This window comes from Eutrigla gurnardus (assembly GCF_963514095.1).
Source record: "Eutrigla gurnardus genome assembly, chromosome: 22".
Taxonomy (NCBI): Eukaryota; Metazoa; Chordata; class Actinopteri; order Perciformes; family Triglidae; genus Eutrigla; species Eutrigla gurnardus.
In genome coordinates this window covers 17,468,562-17,492,485 of record NC_139933.1, presented here as the reverse complement: position 1 = coordinate 17,492,485, position 23,924 = coordinate 17,468,562, and the positions used below count along the sequence as shown (strand labels likewise).

Sequence of the window (23,924 nt, the reverse complement as noted above, 5' to 3'; positions counted from 1 at the left end):
GTATCGGTATCGACCTTCAAAATCCTTTATCGGTCGGGCTCTAGCAAAAAAATTATTACTGAAAAAAGAAAGTTGTTCTTGGAATCCGGCTAAACGATTGGCTCGTTGACAACCTGTCTAACAGACTAACGATCAACATGTTTGTTGCCTGGACTGCCAACTTCCCGTGATTATCCTTTACGTTCACATCTCTGTCATCCTCCCAACTTGCCTCTCTTCCACTCTCTTTCAATCTCTGTTTCAGTTTTTCTGATACCATTTTTCCAATACTGATAGTTTGGAAAATGCCTAATATCGGCCGATAATATCGGCCCGCCGATAATCAGTAATCGGTCCGGGCTCTACAACAAACATTTGTATCGGTATCGGCCTTCAAAATCCTTTATCGGTCGGGCTCTAGCAAAAAAAATGATTACTGAAAAAAGAAAGTTGTTCTTGGAATCCGGCTAAACGATTGGCTCGTTGACAACCTGTCTAACAGACTAACGATCAACATGTTTGTTGCCTGGACTGCCAACTTCCCGTGATTATCCTTTACATTCACATCTTTGTCATCCTCTTGCCTCTCTTCCACTCTCTTTCAATCTCTGTTTCAGTTTTCCTGATACCATTTTTCCCTCCCGATACCGATTCCGATACTCGTGCTGTGGGTATCGGCCGATACCGACTACCGATACCAGTGTGTTTAAAAAAATAATAGAGTCTCAAAATTGAGTCTTTGTATATGTTGCATGTTGCCGTCTTACTGGTGGGAACATCCACTGTGAAGTACTGCCAAACCGCTGACATGATGCCCTAACATTAGGGTCATTCCGTGTCATTTCATCAAATTTCGCCCAAATATAGATTTGTGTAATCTATATACTTACAGTATGACAAAATGTACAGTCTTCAATATTATGCTATGTTTGTTCATGGTTTAAGACATTAAATGCTGCTTTCACCATGTTTAACTCACATTCAAGGACTTATTGCCTCTACAACTGTGCTACATTTGAATGTTTTCGTAAGGCTACATTTATCAGTAGCATTTAGTCACATGTTAGTCTTTGGTAAATGGTAAAAAACACATTTGAATTGCCCTCCTGTGATGTTTACTGGTAGGCTATTAGGACGTGGAGTACCAAAACCAGCCACACAAACCCCACCAATATCAGGATTTTAAAAAATCACTGCGACAAAATGAGGCAAAACACCCTCCTGATTTTTAAATATGATTTTAACAAGCATATGATCTTTCAAATAAAGTAAGTTTGGACCTGATACTTGTTGTCAGTTTTTTGGAATATGACTCTGAAGTTGGGCAAAGTTGTGTTAACTTCTATTTTTGAGCCTTAATATCTGTGAAACTAATAATCTAAGAGAGACCATATTTTGTAGAATGTTTAAGCTAACCCCAGAGATAGAGGCAGAAGTGATAGAAGTATTTTATCTGTAAAAATGGGAGCTCCGCCACTCTTCAAATGTACTTCTTTATTTCAACAAGCCTCATTTTAAGTACCTACCATACTAGGTTATCATTGAGCTACACCCCTGATATTCCATGTCTGGAGGCTATTAGTAACAGATATACACTGTAGAAATTCTGAAGGCCACAGGTGAGATAGTTTTCCAGATAATGCCGTTTAAAAATGGCTTTTCAGAGTATGATGCCAAAAACCGTCTAAACTACCCTTCATTCAATGACGTTTCATGAGAAAACTGTTGACAGTAGAGACCTAATATTTTGGATTTGTCCTAGTAACAAGTGTGTCTTTGTACTCAAATTTTTTCAGGACATTCTGAGATGGTCAGGTGGGAGGCATTTGATGAAATGACACGGAATGACCCATTATCATTTCCTCCTCACTCTTGTCACTCATGTCTTGATTGGTTGTTGGCTGTTCAAACACCAAATATGGCTTTTTAATTCAAATTTGCCACTCAAGACCCAGGGTAATATTTCACCCTGTCATTTTGTTGTTTCTAAAGTTTCAAGCTGGGATAACAAAAGGTTTTCAAATGGGGGGAAAAATAACACCAATCTTAAAACACGACTTTAACTGTCTCCATCCTTTTCATCTTGCGGTTGGAGGTACAGTGTGTAAGTGGGACAACCCCTCCCCGAGGCTGGTTGTTTTGAGTATTTTTAAATACATTTCTCCTCCATGTCTCTGTGTGATTTCTGGCCTGATTATAATCTCCTGCTGAGGGGCCAACAAGATGGACGGCACATGAACGCACACTTGAATAAACACCGGCGCCAAAAACACACGAGACACGCGGCCGTGAAGCAGAGCTTTTTAAGTGGAGAAGCTGACCGCGTGGTGGGAGGCAGGCTGACGAAGAGGTGGCAGGGAAGGAGCGGATCAGAAGCTTCGTGGGTGGTGGAACGCCACGGCCGGGCATCGTAGCTGCGTCACAGCCACGTTGCATAATCACTTACGCAGGCAAGAGGGGAAGTGTTATGAGCGTGGAGGCCTGTCGGTCCGGTCTGAGGGGGCGGGAGATGTCATGATTTCAAACAATGCACGGTTCATCCGTCCATCCGCGCTTTTCATCATGCAGCGTTTAATTTAACCTCATCTTTTCAGTTGACAGACGAGCCATTATTACCTTCCTTGTGCATGATTATTGTATTCGTACATTAAAAAGTATACCATCGATCAGTTGTCAAACTATTAAATTAAGGGTTAGTTCAAATGATTTACTCCTGGTTTCTTTACTCCTCTATGACGGTACACTCAACATCTTTGACTTGAGGATAAAACAAGAAATTTGAAGATGTGATGTGGGACTTCAGGATTAGACATTTTTCACTTCTCTCCAACAAGCTAGTTGCACAGTAATTACAAAGCTTAGGATACAGTGTTGTTCAGTTTGTTTTTATGGTAGATATTTTATCTCACTTTTGTTCCATAAAAATCTTGACGCCTCTTGGCTGACAGCTGCACCCCCTGATCCTTCCTCGTTTCCTTCTCATCCTCAATCCCTCACCGCTGTCACTACTGTGGAAATTGAGTTTTCTCTGTAGGTTTTCTAAACTGTGGGAGGATGTTTGAGGTTTGGCCTGGATGATCCTGTATGAGGATGAGAAAATACAGAGGTTTGGAATGTGACCCATCGTTCGCTGTCCAAACAAGGCACACATGCCAGTTTTCCCAACACTTCCTGCCCTCTGCCATTTTATACTAGTTTAGTTGCCACCCCCCCCCCCCCCCCCACACACACACACACACACACACACACACTTATGCTGTTATTATGTTCTTGACCACAACCACGTTCAAACAAGCAGCTGTAGAATGAAAATGAATGGCATGTCTGCTGTGCTTTTTTTATAGCATTGTCTCAGATATCTAGAGTACAGTACTGTCAACACGTCTGTTTGGGTGATTTCCCTTCATGCTGCACCACTTCCCTATTTTCTGAGTGGCCTTTGTTCTGGGTGTGTCGGTTGCTCTAACTCTGACGGGGGTTCGTTCACTTGTCTGGAGCCTTTTGGCACACAGCTGAACATTAGGATAATAAACCTAAGTGCTGTGGGTGGCAGTGTTTGGATTGGGAAGAAGTGGGCCGCCACCCTGTTCCTTAATAGTCCGTGTGTGTGTGTGTGTGTGTGTGTGTGTGTGTGTGTGTGTGTGTGTGTGTGTGTGTGTGTGTGTGTGTGTGTGTGTGTGTGTGTGTGTGTGTGTGAGCCTCATTTATCCTCATTTCTTCCTCTCCATTACACCGCCCGTCCCAATAGGTATCTAAATGTATTTCCTGCCTCTTCCATCCTATTTGATGTAACCTTAATGTAACCTCCTGACCACAGCACAGCCGAGCTGTAAACTTACTGTATACCACGAATGCTCAAACCTTGAACAACTGCATAAACTATATATATATATATATATATATATATATATATATATATATATATACACACACACACACACGTTTTCTGAATGTATCAAGTATCACGCCTCTTGTTGTTGTTGTTGTGTTTATGACTTCCTGCTGTCTCTGTAACATAATGTTCTGCAAGGGATTGCAAAACAGAGCAGTGGAGAGTGGACTTGCATTAATCTGGCGGGCACAAACGCAGCTCCAAGTGGATGCTGTTGCGCCGTGTCTGCTGGATGTAAGTAAGCTAACAAGCTTGCCATAGCGGTTTTATATGGTTGTAATATGTCAGCATTTTTGTTTTAATGCTTTAAAATGAAAAATAATTAGAAGTTCCTTTTAAGTTGAGAAATGGATTTGAACTGGATTTCACATTTGAAGCTATAACCAGAAAATATTTGGGTAGAGTCATTAGTAGAGTCACATGTTGTTTGTGTTTAAGAACCCAGCAGTTGTCACAATCCCTGTAATACAACGTGCATTGTTTGTGCATTTGGTATTTAAATCTCTTGCCCTGCCTTTTTTTTTTGGTCGCCCGTGAGATTGTTGATCGTCCTAATAAACAACTATGTCTTAAAAGCTATACACTGTCTTTGAATGAACTTTGAGTTCACTCCCCATAGATGACCAAACAGTAGATATGTGAATCTATTTGGGGACCACATGGGTGTGAAAATTTTACCTCAGTTGAAGGAAAGATTTTTGGCAGGAGGAGGCAGACTTCAGCACAGATTGGACCAACCTGTTTTCACCACTGTAGATCTTCATCAGGGCATTTAACAAAAAAACAAAACGGGCGTGTCCCCGCGGATGTACTTTACTGATCCAAATATAAGACGACCCTGACATAATAATTCATCTGAAACATTCATGTCGCTCGTCTATCAGTCACAGGCTTAATGTACGCAGTCAAAATCTGATTTTTGTGACTGTGTCTTTGAGCTCCTTGTCATTCGTGACACCATTAATTCTTGGAAGTAAAAACATTCATTTCAGGGAAAAATATAATTTTATATTCAGGTCATTATGTCTTTTTGTATTAGTTGTTGATTTCTTTATTATTCGTGCTCACCACTATTGCAAAGAAGCAGTTAATGTTGACAGACACCTGCGTAATCAATCACCATTACAAACTGCTTGGTGTACAGGTACATATAATTGGCTTTGAACCGTCACAAAAGCAGGTCACGTCTCCTTCAAATGAACTTTCTGAAATCGTTTGACTTTAACTTTCTGAGAGGGTATAAATCGTGTGACTTTCCCCCAAATCAAATGTCTTTACCCTCTGATGGAGAAGAACAAATAGCTTCTCATCTTCACTGCTCCACTTCATTGATCGATTGATTTGTGGGTCAGTTGATGGGTCATAGTGGTGTTGAAGGCTGTCTCTGAAGGTGCCTGTTCAGCAGATGAATAATGTAAAAACATGGTAATCTCTCTTTCTGTTTGTCTCCCTCTGCTGTTTGCTCTTCCTTTCCCACATGGAGGAGCAGGTGAGGGGAGCGGCCCTCCTTCAGTAAACATCTGTTTCCAATCTGCGGTCCGATTGCCGTTAGAAACGGACCACTCTTAAGGTTAACACAGAGTATACACCATGTAAGAAGCTGTCTTAAAGCCATCTGGATTGAGCTCCATTACAAATTGGAAGCCACAGTCTCCTCAGCCCGTCCATCTGTCTGTAACATTAATACAGTATGTTGGGCACAGATGGGAGGTTTTAGTAGTTTTAAACAAGCCTGTGCAGTTGCAGTAACCCTGTAGGCAGCTGGTAACGTTCATCTTTTGTTTTTAGCAAACATCCCTGATCCTGTTGATAAAACAGGATGCACACTAACCAGTTAGCTGCTACACCACCAACTGTTTCAGCTTCTACCTCAGTGTCCGCCGCCCGATGGTGTTTCTCTCCATTATGACATATCAACCTTTCATTTATTGTTGTTTTCATTCTATTTTGTAAAACAAAAGTCCAGTAGCTATTCCAGAGATTATTAGAAAGCATTAGGAGTGTGCATGCCTCTGCCAAATCCTCCTGAATTAGTTTTTTAAATTTAAAAATAAAACTGTTGGGAAAACTTGGATTTGCATCAAATAGACAACCATGTTAGTGCCTGAGATTTTTTATATTCACAATATGCAAAAAACCCAAACTTGTTACTCATTCAATGGTCTAATCTTTTGTCTCAAAGCAACTGCTGATTAGTTTAGCTTAGCATAGAGACTGGAAACAGGGGGAAACAGTTAGCCTGGCTCCGTCCAAAGGTCTCTAAATCTAGCTATCAGCACTTCTTAAGCTCACTAATTCACACGTTCTACCTCATTTCTTTGATAGTATAAAAATGAACACAAACTATCATTTTACTGGGGATTATATGGACGCTTAATTCTTAATGGAGTTTTATTATCCCCAAATGTCAAACCATTCCTTTCATTTTAAAGGAATGGTTATGTTATTAACTGTGTTTGAGATATGATGCTGTCCAACAAACAAATGGGACATAATGAAATTTACCCGGTAAAGATAACACAGCCGGACCATATCATGAAAGATAAAAGTTTTTTTTTTTGCTATATCACTGCCTGTAAAGTATTTCCTTTCTCGTGCTGACTCACCCAATATCTTTATCCTGTTTTATAACAGAATAACCCATAGTATCGGAAGATTAATTAATCAAAGTTTTAATCTGAACATCTCTCATAGATGGACAGGATTACATTTAGGTCAGCAAAAGATTCATAATGTGAAATTTCATTTATTGCACAGCCGAATGTTCTCGTAATACTGTATGAATAATTTATGTACAGTGTTACTTGGATCTCTTGAGACCCTACTGGCAACAAGTCCAACACAGCGCAGATATTTCTTAAATCAGTTCTACTTTTACATGAGGACGGACAAATTACACCCTGAAAATTGGCCTGGGATGGGAGAAACCTGCGGAGTTGAGAATTTGAGGGCAGGGGTTTGATTTACACGTGTTTTGTCTGCACACATCAGCAGCACCATTATTCTCGTGTCGGTGTCAGTAGCTTGCTGAAAATATGATAGTGCCAAATGTAATTTTGATGTGAATGTGAATAATAGCCAGTCTGAGATAATGGCTGTCTGGTCTACTCACCTCTGGCACGTCTCACAGTCCTTTCTCATGCCCTTCTGCTCCAAACGTAAATATTGCTTTACCACTAATACACCAGTGTAATGAATTGCAGATGGACTCTGTACTTCTTTCCAGATGGCTTCGTCTTTTTAGGTGTAAAGGCAGAATTTGATCCACATTTTTCTTATTTTATTTCTATAACAGGTATTTTTTCTCACTTGGAAACTACATTTGTCTTCATTTGATCATAGAAAAAGACTCAGGGGAAACCGCTATGTTGTTTTACTTCATGGGATAGGTGTTTAGTGAACAGGGTACTAGTTTTGGGTTCAGTCTTCTCTCTTGGTGACATGGAAAATCCCCTCCGTCTCAACTCCATGTGAAGCCTTTTTGCCATTATGACTCGGTTTTTCCTCTTTCTCGCTGACTTCTATAAACACACTTGTCACATTTCAGGTTTTCCAACTCACCACAGTTGTAGTAGTCTCACTTTTTCTTTTCTGCTGAACAACATGCATGTTTTTGTGTGTTGCTTTTTATCCTGTTAGCCTTGGGAGAACGGAGATGAAGAGAGGGTGAAGATCTGCTCACCGGTGTGGGATGCTCGACCTGCCTGCACCCCATGCTGTTCTAAGGCCTCCAGAAGCTAAAGACAGGGTGTCATTGACAGGTAAGTAGAGCATTTTGGACGAAAATTCTTGTTTTAAATTTGAGCAAAAGTAAACTTTTTTGGCTGCTTGTAAAGTTTGATTTCATGCAAAAGTTTTTAGGATTACTGTGGAAAAAGGTGCAGCTTTAATTTGTGTTCATTTTTAGAAATTAAAAAACACCCCTAAGCATTTCTGTGTTGCTGCACACATAGTGTTGTGCATGTGTGGATGTTAACACATTCCTGCTGCGTGGGAGCTCTAGCAACAGATCTTAATCATGGATAGGGTTTTGCTGTAATTCCAGAGCTGGAGGCGTAACCCTAATCTCTTTGGCACATTATACAGTAAATCAGAGTGCGGCTAAATCGGGTCCCTGCCAACTCAATACAGCCATCTCATTTCTGTGGATTTATGACAGGACTTACTAGGAGTAGTTATTTCATTCTGCAAAGCTTGCTCTCTCCCCTGTTTTCATTTGTGTCGGAAACCGATGAGCCAACCCCTGCCAGGCTCTAAACCTTTGCACCAGTTTTATTTCTGAGATGTTCCTGGATTGCTTTTGCACCATGGGGGATTATTTTGGAAGTAAGCAGTCCAAAGGGCTGGTCGAGGCCAGTTTTAGCTGCAGTGTCCAGAGGGAGTGATGTCCCCACACAGAGGCAGCGCGGACCTTGATGGATGGCCTAGCTTTCTGTCGTTTTTTTTATCCCGCACGTGAGGCGTTGTTATGAAAATATAAAGGGAAGCAGGCTGACTGGGCAACGGAGAGATGGCAGCTTGGTCTCCGATGTATGACCACCGGCTGGCCATCCGCTATAGATACAGATAAACTAGAATCGTGGTCTCCGAGGAGCCTCTTTCAATGTTCACCTGAACGTAGCCCACTGACGATGCTGCTCAACATTTTGTGCATCTATTCAGGATAATAAACTTGATTTGACTCTGAGGATGAACAGAACCCTCCAGATGGATGTACCCAAAATGGATTTACCCAAAGCCACACTGGAATCATGTGTTGTTGTGGAATGATTTCCCTCATGTTTTTTTCCCCTTGGCTATCCCGCTGACAGGAAGGAAGCCACGGTGTCGTCATTTTGCTTGGGTGCTTTGGCCTGTAAATCAACCCCCTCAAAAGAGGCTGAGTCATGTTAGAACCCCCCCCCCCCCCCCCTATAAAGACGCAGTGTTAATGGTGGCATTCACAGAGGTGATTTGCAGCCTGCCTCCCAGCACTGGTGGCCTCGAGGCGGCTGATTGATGATGGTGTTTGTCGTCCAATCTTGGACTCTGTTGCTTTGGGTGCAGTAAGACGGGACTGCACTGGTGGCGTATTCAGTGCACTCCAGACCTCCCATTGAGACGTGACCGAGAATGACCTTGAACTCCCTCTCCTACTACGTCTCATTGCTTCAAGGACAAACGCTGTGCCAACCAGTGTGACCCAGTTATGGGAGCCGGAAGAGAGAGAGAGAGTGTGTGTGTGTGTGTGTGTGTGTGTGTGTGTGTGTGTGTGTGTGTGTGTGTGTCGGCAGGGCATAGCCTACTTCTCGTACCCTACTTTACCCCTCTCTTCATGGAGGGGCTAAGCAGAGCTCCAACTGCAACATCTCATCCTGTTGTTTCTCTTTTTTTAAATTGATTTTTGGCCAGATGGTGGATTGCAGGTCAAGGCAAAGGCTGAATGCTCCTGCTGTCACAAGTAAATTATATTTGTGAATCCACTGGTTACTCAGAACCAGAGATCACCACTCAGGTCTCCTAAAAACCTGTTTCCCATTTAGGGTTTACCAGTGCACAAATCAACACATCGAGGGAAAGAATGTGCAGTGTATCCATTTAATGTCTAAACTTGTAAAAAGATAACACTTATCTGTATTTTTCATATTAACAATGGATCAAATGACTACATGTGAAACGCGAAAGGGGTTGCATATAAGGTTTTAGTGTTTTTCAGCTCATTGTTTTGGTTGGGTAACATTAACTATTTATGGTTCATGCTCACGGCTGTCAACAACCTTATTTCCAGCAGGAGCAGTAGTAAACTTTTGAAAGTATGTATAGCCACCATAAGATAATGGTCATACCAGACCAAGTGACAGAGTAGCAGAAACAAATAAACTTTAAAACAATATGATGAACCGTCTTAGCCTATAGGATTTGGATGTGCCAGATACACAAAATCCTCTTTTCCAGTTTAGCCCGCGTACGGGTGGCTTCAAACAATAAGGTCCATTGCAGTGATTCGTGTTATTCGTTATGCGGCTGGGTGGGAGTTTAACTTTTTATTGGGGACATTAACATATTTTTTCCTACATGGCGAGGTTGTCCAGCTCTGGATTACTAGTTTCATGATTTACAAAATCAGTCCCCGCCACCGCAGCAGCGTAAATGCACTACCTCGTTCAAATTAATGTCCAGACTGGCATTTTCGTCGCAGTGCCTGATTTGGTATGAATGCAATGTCAAACTGAACTCTGGGACTTGCATTATTAAAATGCACTTGCTGTTACCACCACTGACCACATGGATCTCCAAACCAGGACTGAAAGCTTCACTACTATTATATCCTTGACTATTGTAGTGAAGTATTCTTTGATGTTTTTTAGATGATTAAGAGATAGGCATGAACTCCTTGTTACCATCATGTTCTTGTGGGATTTTTTTCCCCAAGTGTGTTTTGAAGAATGTTATGTAATACATGCACCTCTGCATCCTGAAACGTTATGATTCTCTCTTGGCTTTGCTTTTTCTTTGTGACAGCTTCTTTAATGAAGCATTTTCCCAGTAATTATTTAAGCTTTGGCCTGTCTGTGTTTTTGGATCAGATTGACTGCAAGGACTGCGGTGTTTGATGAGTTTTACTCTATTAGCTAGCTTGCTTATTATAACACATCTTTCAACTTTGGTCTAGCTGTCAGTTTCACTTCTGCCTCCGAAACCTAGAAGATTTTTTCTCTCTCCCTCCTTTTCTTCTGTGCTTTTTGTCTTTAATGCACTTGGATAAAGACTTGATTTTGACGGATGAAAAGACTGAGATCCAAAAAGTGCATCTGTGGCAAAGTCCTTTCTAAAGTGAGACAGTATCCTTATGCAGTTCTGATTTTCTTTCTACTCACCGTTGCTTTCTACTTGAAATAAGCAGGGTGAGTAGAATGGTCTTTAACTGACAGCTCGACTTTCCGTTTCTTCCTCCTCTCTTTTCTTTTTTTTACTGCCTGACAAAGGCAGCAGAGGACTTTGCAGAGTGTAGTTTCCTTGGTCAAAGGAAATGGTAGAGGAGGAGTGGAGCTGGGAGAGAGGAGGTGTACCATGAGAGGCTGGGCTGTGCTGAATGGAGGAGGTGGGAGAGGGAGGGAGGGGGGGTTGCATTAGAGAGAGGAAGGGGAGGGGACTGTGCTCTCATTCACATTGGCGGCATTTGGCTTGAGAATGAGCCGGGGGCTAAGGGAAGTTTTCCTTAGGAGAGTTGGTCAGAAACGGAGCCAAACATCCAGGAGAGCAGGACGAGTGAACCCGAGACGCTGAAGGAGCCGAGGCTTGATGATCAGAAGGAGCAGGTCAGACGCCCCAGCAGATATGCAGGGAACTAACTGGGGTAAGGAGCCTCAATGCAGAGAAGAGAAGTCGACTTTTCTTACTGTGGCAATCAAGGTGACAGGAGTGTTTGTGGCAGCGGTTGGTGCCTCAATAAGACGTGTTACTTACTTGTGCAGGTTTATTTGCATGCAAATGTTTAGAGCTCCAGTGGTTTTAATAGATTAGCTGACCTGCAGCTATTTTTGAAAAAGTATTTATTTCAGTTACTCCATCCTTAAATGTGACAATTGGCTGTTACATGTAAATTGAATACCATTTGTCAACCAAAAGAAGATACTTTTTTTAATGTTAGTGAACTCTGAGAAACTTAAAATCCTGTTTGATTTCATACACTTAACAGAGAAAATAATCATCAGATGAATTTAAAATAAAAAAGAATCGTTAGTTGCAGAAAGTAGAACATTGACACGCTGCAGTTTAAGTCCAGTGTTCTTTGTTGCTGCTAATTAAAACAAAAACAGTGACTGAGGACATAAATCCAGAAGTGTGTGTGTGTGTGTGTGTGTGTGTGTGTGTGTGTGTGTGTGTGTGTGTGTGTGTGTGTGTGTGTGTGTGTGTGTGTGTGTGTGTGTGTGTGTGTGTGTGTGTGTGTGTGTGTGTGTGTGCGCGTGCGTGCGCATATGTGTGTCTGTGTGAGTGTGAGTGTGAGTGTGAGTGAGTGATGGGAGGCCTCTGTTCTCTTTCAGTGTAATCATTGACAGAGTGTTCAGTGCACCAATCAAACAAACCTGTAGATCCTCATGATAAATGCCTGTGTAGTTAACGGTTTTCTTTGTATATGGGCTTCCAGTCCTGTTAGTCCAAATGGGCTACTGGTCCAATGAATAACAGAAATGATACCACATATCTGCATGTAATTAGAGCTGAAACAAACAGGCAATTATCCAGTTAGCCGATCAATAAAAGTCATCGCAAAAGTTTTGACAATTAATGAGCTTGTTTAAGTTGTTTACCATGCAAAAATGCCATGCTACTTTCAGCTACTCATACGTAAGGATTGTAAATGAAACAATCAAATTAAACAAAAATGATTGGATCATTTGAAAATGCACCACTAAAAGATGGTAAAACATAATAGATGACATTTGGCACCGTGACTGTACCGTCTGCCGGCGCTACGAGGTGTCTGCCTGTGGAAAGGTAGGTTGTCTACAAAACTAAAATAGCTTTGTTACACTTTCCCTCTTTTATGTTCCAGTTTTCAGAGAAAGAAGGGGGGGGGGGGGGGGATCAGAGGACGGGAGGGGGCAGTGGGACCCAGAAGTTTGGGCACTTGGAGATGGAGAGTGGAGGAGGGGACCTCCAGACTCGTTTGTTTGTTCCCTCATGCAGACGCTCCCTGCTGAAGACTGGAGACACCGTCTCCTTCCTTCACTCTGTCTCTTCTTTCTCTTCCACGTATTCATCGAGCATCTCTATGCCAGGGCCAGTATAACAGAGACTTTGTGGGCTTTTTTTCTTGAACTGGTGTGGGGAATATATTTTTAGACTCTCACCTCTGAGGCTGTGTATGTGTGTGTGTTCATGGTGTGGTGCTATAACAAAGCTGGATTTAGTGCAGGGCTCCTTTTCAGTTGGTCTCAAAGCAGGTTTGTGTGACGTTGCAGCCTTGCAGGGCAGGGCCAGCAATCCGTGTATACTGTATCTTTGTAATATGGCCTCTATAAAAAAAACACTGTTTGCTTCTCTGATTGCCAATCTCAACTGAAAGGTCGCCCTCCACGCCAATGCATCTAGACTTATTGCTGCAAGCGGAATATACCACGCCGTGACTGCAGTGATCAGGCTGTGATCTCAAGCCTTTAACTGCAGTCTCGGTTTCACATTTCATATGCAGTAACATCTATTAGACTGAAATGTATTGATCTCAACCGAATGGATTTCTACTCTATTACAGCCATGTTTAAAAATGAATGGGAATTTTGTGACTGGTGCCAAAGAATATCTGGAGTTTGATGAACTTGCAAACATTGATCTCCTCTCCTTTTTGTTAGAGAGCAATAAACAAAAGATTCAAGTAGTTATGACTAGTTATCCAAGGAGATAATTGGATAATTGGATAACTAACACTTCTAAAAATGTCAACACTTGAAGTTCTTAAATACTGTCATATACAGCTTGGTTTTTACTTAGTAGTTGAAAACCTAAATAAACTTTGATAATTAGATTTGTTATTAGACTCAATAGAGATTCAATATAATGTATATTTGCTCAAAAATATATGCAATTATCGTGCCTGTCCTGAACCCAGTATTTGTTGTCTAATCAGTTGGTTTGTGATCATTAATCAATAGAACATTTATTTGGTAATAAACACTTGTAAAACACAAAATAATTTTGAATGGTAAGAGTCTTCCTGTCTTGCGGAGGGGCTGTGTGTTTTCATGATAATCGGGATAATTTTGTGAATTATTTTGGCCAGGATAATTGAGAACTCTAGCGTGCACCTTGTAAAGATTGCAGATTCTCTCTCTATACGAGTCATTTAATAAAAGTGTGCTGAAAGATAGGGGATGAAGCTGACACACCCTGAAGCTTTGGTGTGACAGCAGATCCCCAAAGCTGCTGCTGTTGGCTGCTGGAGAGCAAAACGCTTGACGCAGGAGAAATAGTACTTCAAATGTCCCCTCCACAAGCATGTGGTAATGGGAACGATGAGACATCAGTGGCCCTCCTCAAACTGACCAGTAGGTTAAGTCTCATTAGCAGCAGCCACATTCCTCCTGCTGGAGGAGTGACTGAGTCCGTCTGTGGGGCACTAAAACCTTCAAGGGCTTTCCCAGACAAAAACAGTCTGCTCACAGTCAGCTGACACCGTAGACATCATGGGGGTGGTTGAATTATAATTTACCTGCCGTGCACCATTGTTTTTGCTGAGAGAAAAGAGCAAAGCTGTTTTCATCCTGCTTTTATATTGGTCGTTCCCTCTTTTTGATATGAACCTCCACAAAACTAGAAACGGATCCCAAAAGGCAATAGGAATTTCAGCTAACCATTTATGACTGTCAGTTGTCTATTGTGTATTAAAATATCAGAAAAAAGTGAAAAATGGCCAAACACTTTAGCAGATAATGACTAGTTAATTGCGGTCATGCTACCGTAAATGTACACCCCCCTGTTTAGTTGTCATGGATTCGTCCACCAGTCATTAGTCGTTAATGTGCATTTATATCTTCTATAAGAGCCAACTGGGAGCTCATCAAAGCTATAGAACGGCTGAAGGTTTTAAGATGCTAAGGAGGGGCTCCTGGCCTCCCTGTCAGCCCTCTGACCCCCTCCCTCCCCTCTTCTCCCCTACTCCCCCTTCTAATGTTTGAGGCCCCGGTCGCCATGACAACAAAAGGGAGACCAGGACCGCATGATCATGACGGGGGCTTTGAAACCAGTTTGAGACCACTCTGCTTTCCTTAGAGTCCACTGCAGAGGGATTAGAGCTTACTCGCGTATCTGGAGAGAGTAAGAGCAGCTAAATAAGTTTTAAAATCCATCGGTGATGCAGCCTCTCTACATATTCCACGTCCTGGTGCAACGGGTGTTGGCATAGTGCTGTAGTTAGTTGGTCTCATTTCCTGCCATTCAGAAAGGATTATATGTAATAAATACCGTCGTGGACTAATTAGGTTTTCTCAGTGCACAGAGAAATCACATGAGATTAATCCTACAGGCTCTGCTCAATCGGCCCGTTAATTCTACCCCCCAAATGCCACATGCCGCTGTTGCTGGTGCACTATTTATTCTATTCGAATATTTCCGTTGTTGTTTCATAGTTTTTACATATCTGAAAACAACATTTTTGCAGTACCAGATTTGCCTCAGTCAGTTATTACGAGTCTAAGTAGGGATCAGCCCGACACCGAGCAAGCTAATTAACTTGTGATAATCACAGTTAATTCGCAGCACGGAGACTCGCGGGCACTCGGTAAACTTGGCAGGTTGGAAAATGACTTGGCAGGGCCCTGTCCTGGCAGGTGGAGCCTCGGAAGTGTGTCTGGCAAGCACGCATGCTGCCAGTCAGCCCACCTCGTTAGCAGCCGTGGACCGTCTTTCCCCCCAGGTTAAGAGGGTTAGCGAGTTTTGCCGTAGATTTAATCCGTTGGCCACATCTTGTGTGACTTGCTGGATGAGCCTGAACCCCGAGAACAGGACGCATTCCCTCGGTCGGACGTCCTCATGACTCACCGCGCTGTTTTTAGAGCACAAGTGGCTCTGCTGTTCGCCGTGATGTCCATGTGCACTGTGACCTCACCACCGCGCGTCCCGTTGGCCATTGTTCTCCACAACACTCAACTGTTCAGCGTCCACGGGACACGTTGTTGACACCACGGTTGGTATGTGCCTGTTAGCAGTGTCAATATTTACCAGCGGCCGTGTGAGAGTGAGGAGTGAAACAGTGCGTGCTTGTGCCTCCTACATTGTCGTATTATGCGAGATGATACTCAGCAGCTTTAAACACCCACCGCGACGGCATCGCAGCGAGTTCAACCTGTCTCCTCTTCTCTGTTTCCATTATCCACAGTTATGAACTTTTGAATTACTCCCAAGGCTGATAAGATGTGTGGAGACAGAGGCCTTTGTTGCTGTCAGGGGGAAAATGCCAGCATGCTAGGAGCCATTTTACATCTCAAATGAAAAGAGACCCTTTTCTTCTGCTGCTTCATGCCTCGCAAGCCTCATGCCTCAAGCCCTGTTAGTGCAGCTTGAGTGGGCTTTGTGAATGGCCTGTCTTGGGTCTCTGTGTGTGGCCCACTGTGGCTCTTGTGGGGACATTTGTGCGCTTCAGTCTACTGTATATGTTTTGGTCAAAACATTCCTTGAATGCACCCCGGTGAGGAGATTGAGCAGCTAGAATTTGACCTTATTAGTATCTGGGAGATAAAACATGCTATTTCATCCAGAATGAACTTTCCTAGATGATAGGTCGTAGTGTAGCTATGTACAAAAAACCCTCACAATTTATACAAGAAATATTCAAATACCAGGTCAGACACCTGGAACACATGCAAATGACTTCCAATTTTGGTACTTTGGTCTGAGACTTGAGACTTGTTTTGATGCTTAAAGTGAAAATTCCCCACTTTTTTTGTGGGTGTCCAGTCAGTGGTAGTCCACTGAAGCAATGAACTCCTCAGTGCGTGCTATATCTACAGAGAAAGCTGAGGCCATGCCTACGTGTACCAGGATGTATTGCATGTGAGACTGCGGCACCAGCGTAGCCTATAACCTTTAGACAAATCAACGTGTAAAGTGACAAAAAGAGTGTTCATCTGCTCCCTCGGCCCTGCTGGTCTTGTTTGTCTTTTCCAGTTTATCTTCGAGGTCCTGAAGTAGGTCTCCAGCACACGACTATCTCTGTGAGGAGATAAATACGGCTGATATCAGAGGGGGCCAAAACAACCTCTGCACTCTGGAATCGTAAATTGTTGTAAGAGAGCAACAAAGTTCAGTTTTGGAGCGGCATCTAGGGATGAGTGCCACGGCAAGCGCCATTAAATAAAATGTATTATTATTATTATTGAAATGTCTTGGAGTTGTCCCAAATGACCAGACCTGACATGAGACCTGCCATTACAAGTCCTGACACTTGTACTTGTCTTGAGAGACTCCGTGAGACTTGATTTGGACTTGTCTTGAACGACTCTAGACTTGACTTTGGGGCTTTCACAAAACGATGTCTTGACTTGGGCTTCTCTCAAACAACTTGAAACTAGCACAAGACTTGCTATTACATGGGCTGTTATTATTATAATTCTGACTTGGACTTTTCTTCTTGGACTTCAGACTTTATATTAGTATAATAAGACTAAAGAGTGCGACTTGCTATTACAAGACTTGACTTGGACCTGTCGCAAATTATTTGAGACTTGGCGACATCTGATTTAAAAAAAAAAAAACAATGTTTGTGAAGCTCACACACACTGTTATTCTTCTCTCAGAGCGAGTGACCCCTTTGAGCTGCCACCATGGCCCTGGTTCAGGCTCTGCCCGTATCTGCTGAGCCCCACAACCCATGCCTCAGTGGAGGACCCCGCAGGAGACACGCCTCTGGCCCTTCACCCCCCATCAACGCACCACCCTCCACTCTGGATCCTATGGGTTCTGTCAGCAGCCTCATCGCCACTCGCCCCGGCGCCTACCAGGATCACCGGTCTGTCGTGGAGCTGGGGGCCAGGGTCCGGCGGTCCACGCCGGGCGCCTCCTGCCTCGGCTCTGAGTCGCCCCTGGACCCTTTATTACTTCAGAGCATCCCACCGCTCCACAAACAGAGCTCCACGATGTCCAGCAGGGGTCTGGAGAAGGAGAGCGGGAATGTGAACTACACCTATCTGAATGAGGACTACATAGGTGACTGGAATGATAACCATGTCTCACGTATCAGCCCAGGAAGCGACGCAGACGAGACTAAGGCGTCACGGTTGAATGGGAACATGGATGGACCTCCTCCAAAACTCATCCCGGTGTCAGGAAAACTGGAGAAGGTAAGTCTTTGAAAAAAGTATTGCATTATGCAGGGAGATGTTTTTGTTATTTAGCTGTGGACAACAATGCTTTAAGAGGTTACTGCCTATTGAATTAATTTAAACTTTGATATCAACTTTCTAGCACTTGAAATCATATATCCTTTAAATCTTTACTTGCTGTGTTCCTTCTCTAGAACATGGAGAAAACAGTGCTGCGGCCCACTGCCTTCAAGCCCGTCATTCCAAAGAGCCGGACCTCCATGCAATACCTCTCCCCTCGCCATTGTGCCAACGCATCGGAAAGCCAGAACAACCTGAACCTGCTGAGCCCCACCCACATAGAGGCGTCGTCCTCCTGCTCTGACAAAAGCAGCTCGTACAGCAGGGCCCGTAATGGTGGCGGCAATAGCGGCCATTCCTGCCAACTGACCGACTCTGGACGCAACTCCCTCTCCAGCCTGCCGCCTTACAGCGCTGGCGGCGGCTACGGTCTGGCATCAGGAGAGGCGGCCGCTGGCCACCTGGAGCCCATGAAGAGCGCTCCACCGGTCAGCGGGCATGGACACTGCAACTCGGACAGCGGGCGCTCATCCTCCAGTAAGAGCACGGGCTCCGGCTCCATAAGTGGCCGAGGTCAGCCCCTGTCCGACAGCGGGTCCAGCGGGCGCTCCCCGGGCCCGGTGGAGGGTTACGAGGGTGTGGTGAGGGACCTGGAGGACAAGCTGAGGGAGAGAGAGGTGGAGCTGCTGCAACTCAGAGACAACCTGGATGAGAATGAAGCTGCAATTTGTCAGGTTGGTAGATGGACTTCACTTGATGCTTACTTGGTCTTCAAAGCATCTCACGTGTTTGATTCTGTAAATCCTAATCGATTTGTTGCTCCGTCTGTCATCGCAGGTTTACGAGGAGAAGCAGAAGCGCTTTGAGCTGGAGCTGGAGGAGCTGAGGCAGGGCTGTGCCACCAGGATGCAGGTGGCCTCTCAGAAGGCCCAGCGTGCACAGCAGGTGCTTCAGCTGCAGGTCAGAACCTCTGACGAAAAGCTCGGCTCACGTTCATTTTTCCAAATGCAGTGAAAGATGTACAGGACCCGCTGATAATCAGTACTGATGTTTTGCTCACAGGACTGATCCCTCGGCTCGACTGGAGCCGAGGGATGGGATGGAGGATTCTTCACGATTTTAAAAACACAATAAGTTGATTGTGGTGAATTCCCCTTATCTGGATAATCATCATGAGATGAAAAATACAGATTACAAAAATATTTAATGATTTATCCTTTTATTATTTAGGGCCAATCTTATGATTTCTGATCTTATTCAAGATAATTTGACTGTTTTTTACAAAAAAAAAGACGTTCACAAAAAAAGATGTTTTAAATATTTGTATTCATTAAGTATTTAAAGCATATTTTGATGATTATCGGTCTCATGAATCGCTATTGTTTAGGTCAGGATAATTGAATTAACATGAAATGTTCATATTGTCCCATGTGCCCGGTGCCAAGTCATTTAAAGTACCGGTAGCTGTGTGAAACTGCGATGCATTGGGCCTTGTAGCATTTGTGATTTTCTCAAAGTAGTTAATTAATTCTTCAATCCTCAAACCAGATATCTTTTTTTCCTTTCAAGTTTACCAGAGGTTCCTGTACGTGTGTAGCTTTCAATTTGTGTTTAAAAAAATATTACTTGGCAAAAAATTTTGAGCAAGAAACACCCATATTTGTGAGTAGCTGTGATCTGCCTCCGTTGATCACAGTAGAATCAATACCAGATGGAAGAATTTGAATTAGCGATCCTACTAGGATTTGCTACACCTCCTTGTACTGATAGTGGCTTTGTTTATGGCTGCAGGTTTATCAGCTCCAGCAGGAGAAGAAAAAGCTGCAGGAGGACTTTGCTCAGCTCCTGAAGGAGAGGGAGCAGCTCGAGGAGCGCTGCACCTCCTATGAGCACGAGAAGATCCAGCTGGGGCCGCGACTGGAGGAGAGCAAGTGGGAGGTGAGCAGCACAGTAGGACCTTCTTAAGCGTGTTTGATTGAGGAGCATTCGGTACAGTAACGGCCACAATAAAAAGAAAAGGAGCGCCATCCTTACTGATTTCACCGGTTCCCATCCTCACCTGAACTCTTAGTCTTGTCATATTGTTTTATGCATGTCAGAACTGGATTTATACCTTAGAACGCCATTCTGACCATGGCAGCTTTCCCGTTAGACATCCATGGACACGTTCACTTCCCAAATAGAAAAAATAGACTTGAACCTGACGGTTACTGTTCTGTCATTCATTGGTACAGGAAGTGAGAATGTTGCTGTAGAGGTCTTGTGAATTGTGATCTTTTGGAGCCCTTGTTCATGTGATAGCAGGGGGACAACTGTTGTTATCATCAGTCAAGTAGACATGGATCAATAATAACATTTTGATGAAAATGTGCCACTACAAATTATTATACAAGTCTAAATATAATTTTTCACGCGGGGAGGATTTATGAAGCCTCTTTAGTTTTCCAGCTGTTGTCACAGATTTCTGCTGACACTGCACATTAACCAGGCTATGAGGCACATGCAGCTTGAGTTTAGGTCCTTTGTAAATGTCATTTTCAAATGACAAAGTGATGAGGAGCTTTAACCAGACGGAAGAATCAACATAGATAGAAATGTTGTAGCGATTTTAATTTCCTGAGCGTATAATTACATGGCTGGATTATTTGGAAGAGAGAATGTAAGTTAAAGTAACAGTTGAAAGATTTCTTTTAAAATAAACTGATATAGTTATTTATTTTGAGTCATTTTGTCAAAAATAGTTGCTGAATAGTTTTAGGTCTATTGACTGATAAATGAGCTAATAAAGCTAAAAAAAATAAAGCAAAAAAGCCTTTTGTTCCTCTGGTTTTGTTTGTCATTTATGATGCTGAGTTGAATATCTTTGTAAATCGGACAGAACATCACACATCACCTTTTTTGACATTTTATAGACCAAACAATGAATTGATTTCTAGTTAGTAAGTAAGTAAAGTTTATTTCTACAGCACATTTAAACACAGTGCGACATCTAGTTATCAATGTTATCAACAGCACCTTTAATGACAGACATAACAGTAAAAGACAATTAAAACGCAGGGAAGTCCAGTGTAAAAAGGTGTGTTTGAGCCTGGATTTAAAAGCTGTGATGGAAGGGGCATTTCTAATAATCAGGTGGTTCCTAGACTAAATTGGCCAATAAAGGATCATGAAAATGATCCTCAGTTGTAACCCTCTTTATTTAACTTGTCTTTATTATTCAATGACGAGCCTGTGCATCAAAATACCTTTGCTTCTTTGAGCTGAATCTGCATCCTCTCCTCTTCTCAGGTCTGTCAAAAGTCGGGGGAAATCTCGTTGCTGAAGCAGCAGCTGAAGGAGGTGCAAGGAGAGTTGGCCCAGCGCGTGGGGGAGATCGTCTCGCTGCGGGGTCAACTCAGAGAGACTCGCGGCGAGCTGACCAACGCCCAGGTCCTGCACCAGGAGGCCCACGGCACCACGCGCACACGAACCCTGGAGCTGGAGGTGTGCGAGAATGAGCTTCAGCGTCGCAAGAGCGAAGCGGAGCTGCTCAGAGAAAAGGTAGGACGCCTCGACGGAGAGATGGCTCATCTTAGAGACGCGTTGGCCAATCAGGGCCCAGGGAACAGACAGTGTCAGGTGTTCCAGGAGGCGGAGGAGCACATGCTCGCCTACGAGAGCGACGAGGCGAAGGCCCAGCGGCAGAGCAGCGCCGAGGCCCTGCAGACCATGAAGGCACAAATGGACAGGATGAGGGCCGAGCTGGCCTTCGAGCGTCAGCGGGCCGAGCAGCAGACGGGGGGCTTCGAGGAGGAGCGCAGGATATGGCAGGAGGAGAAGGACAAAGTCATCCGCTACCAGAAGCAGCTGCAGCAGAACTATGTGCAGATGTATCGCAGGAACAGAGAGATGGAGCAGCACCTGCAGGAGCTCAGTCAGGAACTGGAGAGCAGAGAGGAGGACGAGGGCAGCGGCAACGAGATCAACTTCGACGAGATAGCCGCCACGGAAATTTGACCCTTGTGTCTCTCCATCTTTTGATTTGCACTACTGTCAGCTCCATTTTTTCCCAGCTACATGTCACAGATCTGATCTCTGCCTGGGCTACTCTCGAGGCGACAAACGAGCAGATATCACAAATGTAAAAATAAAGAGACATCTGCAGTGTAAAGTCAGCCACACTTTAGCTGGGCCTCATTGGTCTCCGAGGAGCCCCATTGGAAACCAGTGACCTCTATTAGTCGTTAGTAGGCCACCTCAGTCCTCTGCTGCCCCCCGTTAATGTCTGTTAACTAACTACTTATCTCCCTCTTTAGGCCTTTGTGGGAGAATTAGTGGTGTATGAGTAACATCAACCCAACCTTTCACTCTCCTCCACCGTCGCTGCTGGGTTTAACTCTACACTCCCACTCTGTGTTTGCAGTCATCTCTCATTAGTACAGTACATCTAGCTGGTACACCACACATTCAGCATGCCATGAGACGGTGACGATGACTGTGGATGTACTATCAGCAACTAAACAGGAAATGTTTCCAAAATATGTCTTCTTTCTAAATGCACTACTCACAAAAACTTAGGGATAATTGGCTTCCGGATTAAATTTATGGAAAATGTAAAGAGTTCAGGCTACAGTGATATTATATCATGAAAGTAGGGCATTGAAGTATAAGCATGCAGCGGTGATTTCCTCATCTCAATGTAATGAAACAAAAGCCAGCAGCAGTGGTGGATATACCACAATAAAACATGTCAATGTCTCAATAACTTGTCATGTGACCAAAGGACGTCCACTTCTCTGCTTTCTGGGACTCTTCCAGTCTCTCTGTGTCTCCGTAGCAACCTGCTGATGACACTCTGTGACTCTCTAAGCTCATTGGCCACTTCCCTCTGACAACATCCAATTTGAAGCCTCGCATGGCGATGTTGATCACTTGTTAGGTGTCGTCTTGGTGTCATGATGTCAACATGTGAAACAGCGTGATGAAGAGGACTGTTTAAATACAGATTCTTATTGAAGCAGGACATTGATTGGTCGATTCAAGGATCAAACAGCTGCAAATGTTGCCGTTCAGCTCCGTGTTAGAGAACAGCAAGTTGTGCAAAAAGTACTAAACATTGAACAGTTGGACATGTGCAGTCAAAGGTTTAGAGGTCAAATTAAGTTCACCTGTAAAGGTTATAGTGCATTTTTGAATATCCCTAACCTTTTGTGAGTAGTGTATGTAGGCACTGATTTTCTAAATGCACAAATGTGTTGTTTCTGTATTATTATTCTGTATGAGACAAAGTTCTGGACACTTTAACCTAAATGGTGGAAATAATATCATGAACATCTGCAGTGTAATGTAATTAAACACAGTCACATCTGGATCGAATACTACCTTCAGATCTTTTAGAGTGGAGTTGTATGAGGTACTTCACTTGTGTCCCAAAATTATTCATTTGAACAATCAGAAACTATTTTTTCCAATTATTCCAACCCCACATGAATGCAGCGTTTATTAAGTTGGGCTTTAAACGTGTTACTTTTCCTGATGTAATAAAGAAGACCTTTTAAAAGGGGGGGCGATAAACTGTGAGTCATCAGGAGGTAAGAATCCCAGTTATCCTATAATGTACACCGTATAAAACCCGGGGCAATCTGCAACGTTGACACATTGAAATTGACTGGACAGTAAACCTTTATATCGCCTATTCCTGCTGTTTTACATTCAGCAACCAAAAGTATAAAACCTACCGATCAGTGTGCCAACACTAGAACGTTTTACATCACTCAAGGAACATCAGGCAGTGAGGGCTGTGTGTTTTGGTGTACAGTGACACACTTGGACCATGACACGTGTTTTTCCCTCCGTGTGCATTTACTTCCCTTCGCGACAAACCAACATGTTGTTCCTGCTGATTTAATCATTGTCTTCTGTAAATAACTGCCAATCATAAATCATCATGTCTTTTCATCTCACCAAAACTAAATAACATCATAGCCACTGTGAATAGACCAAAGCAATGTATATTTTTGCTCCTGCAAATATGACGCCTGTATATTAACGTTTGTGTGTATGTTTGTTCTGGTTCCTCTGTATAATTTTATAATCTGCAATATTTGTATGAAGATGTATGTATATTTTCATGCTGTACATTTCTTGAAAAAACCTATGTTTTTAATTAAAAAACAGACATTTAAAAAGCTGTGTGTGGTACATGGAGATGTTCAACT

At 43.2% G+C, this 23,924-nt stretch overlaps 1 protein-coding gene across 2 annotated transcripts in view; it reads left to right on the top strand.

Annotated features, from left to right (window-relative positions):
- Positions 1-23,838, top strand: part of LOC311032618 (leucine zipper putative tumor suppressor 2 homolog) — a 51,819-nt gene extending 27,981 nt beyond the window's left edge. Inside the window, exons 2-7 of one of the 2 annotated variants that reach the window (XM_084039533.1) lie at positions 7,511-7,632; positions 17,143-17,685; positions 17,862-18,461; positions 18,565-18,687; positions 19,519-19,665; positions 21,016-23,838. In XM_084039533.1, coding sequence (XP_083895659.1) covers positions 17,170-17,685; positions 17,862-18,461; positions 18,565-18,687; positions 19,519-19,665; positions 21,016-21,723 — 2,094 coding nt within the window. In that variant the 5' untranslated portion in view covers positions 7,511-7,632; positions 17,143-17,169 and the 3' untranslated portion in view covers positions 21,724-23,838. Of the gene's footprint in view, positions 1-7,510; positions 7,633-11,057; positions 11,208-17,142; positions 17,686-17,861; positions 18,462-18,564; positions 18,688-19,518; positions 19,666-21,015 lie in introns of those variants that run through there. The other variant, XM_084039534.1, reaches the window with a different exon arrangement.
- The last annotated feature ends 86 nt before the right edge of the window (positions 23,839-23,924 follow it).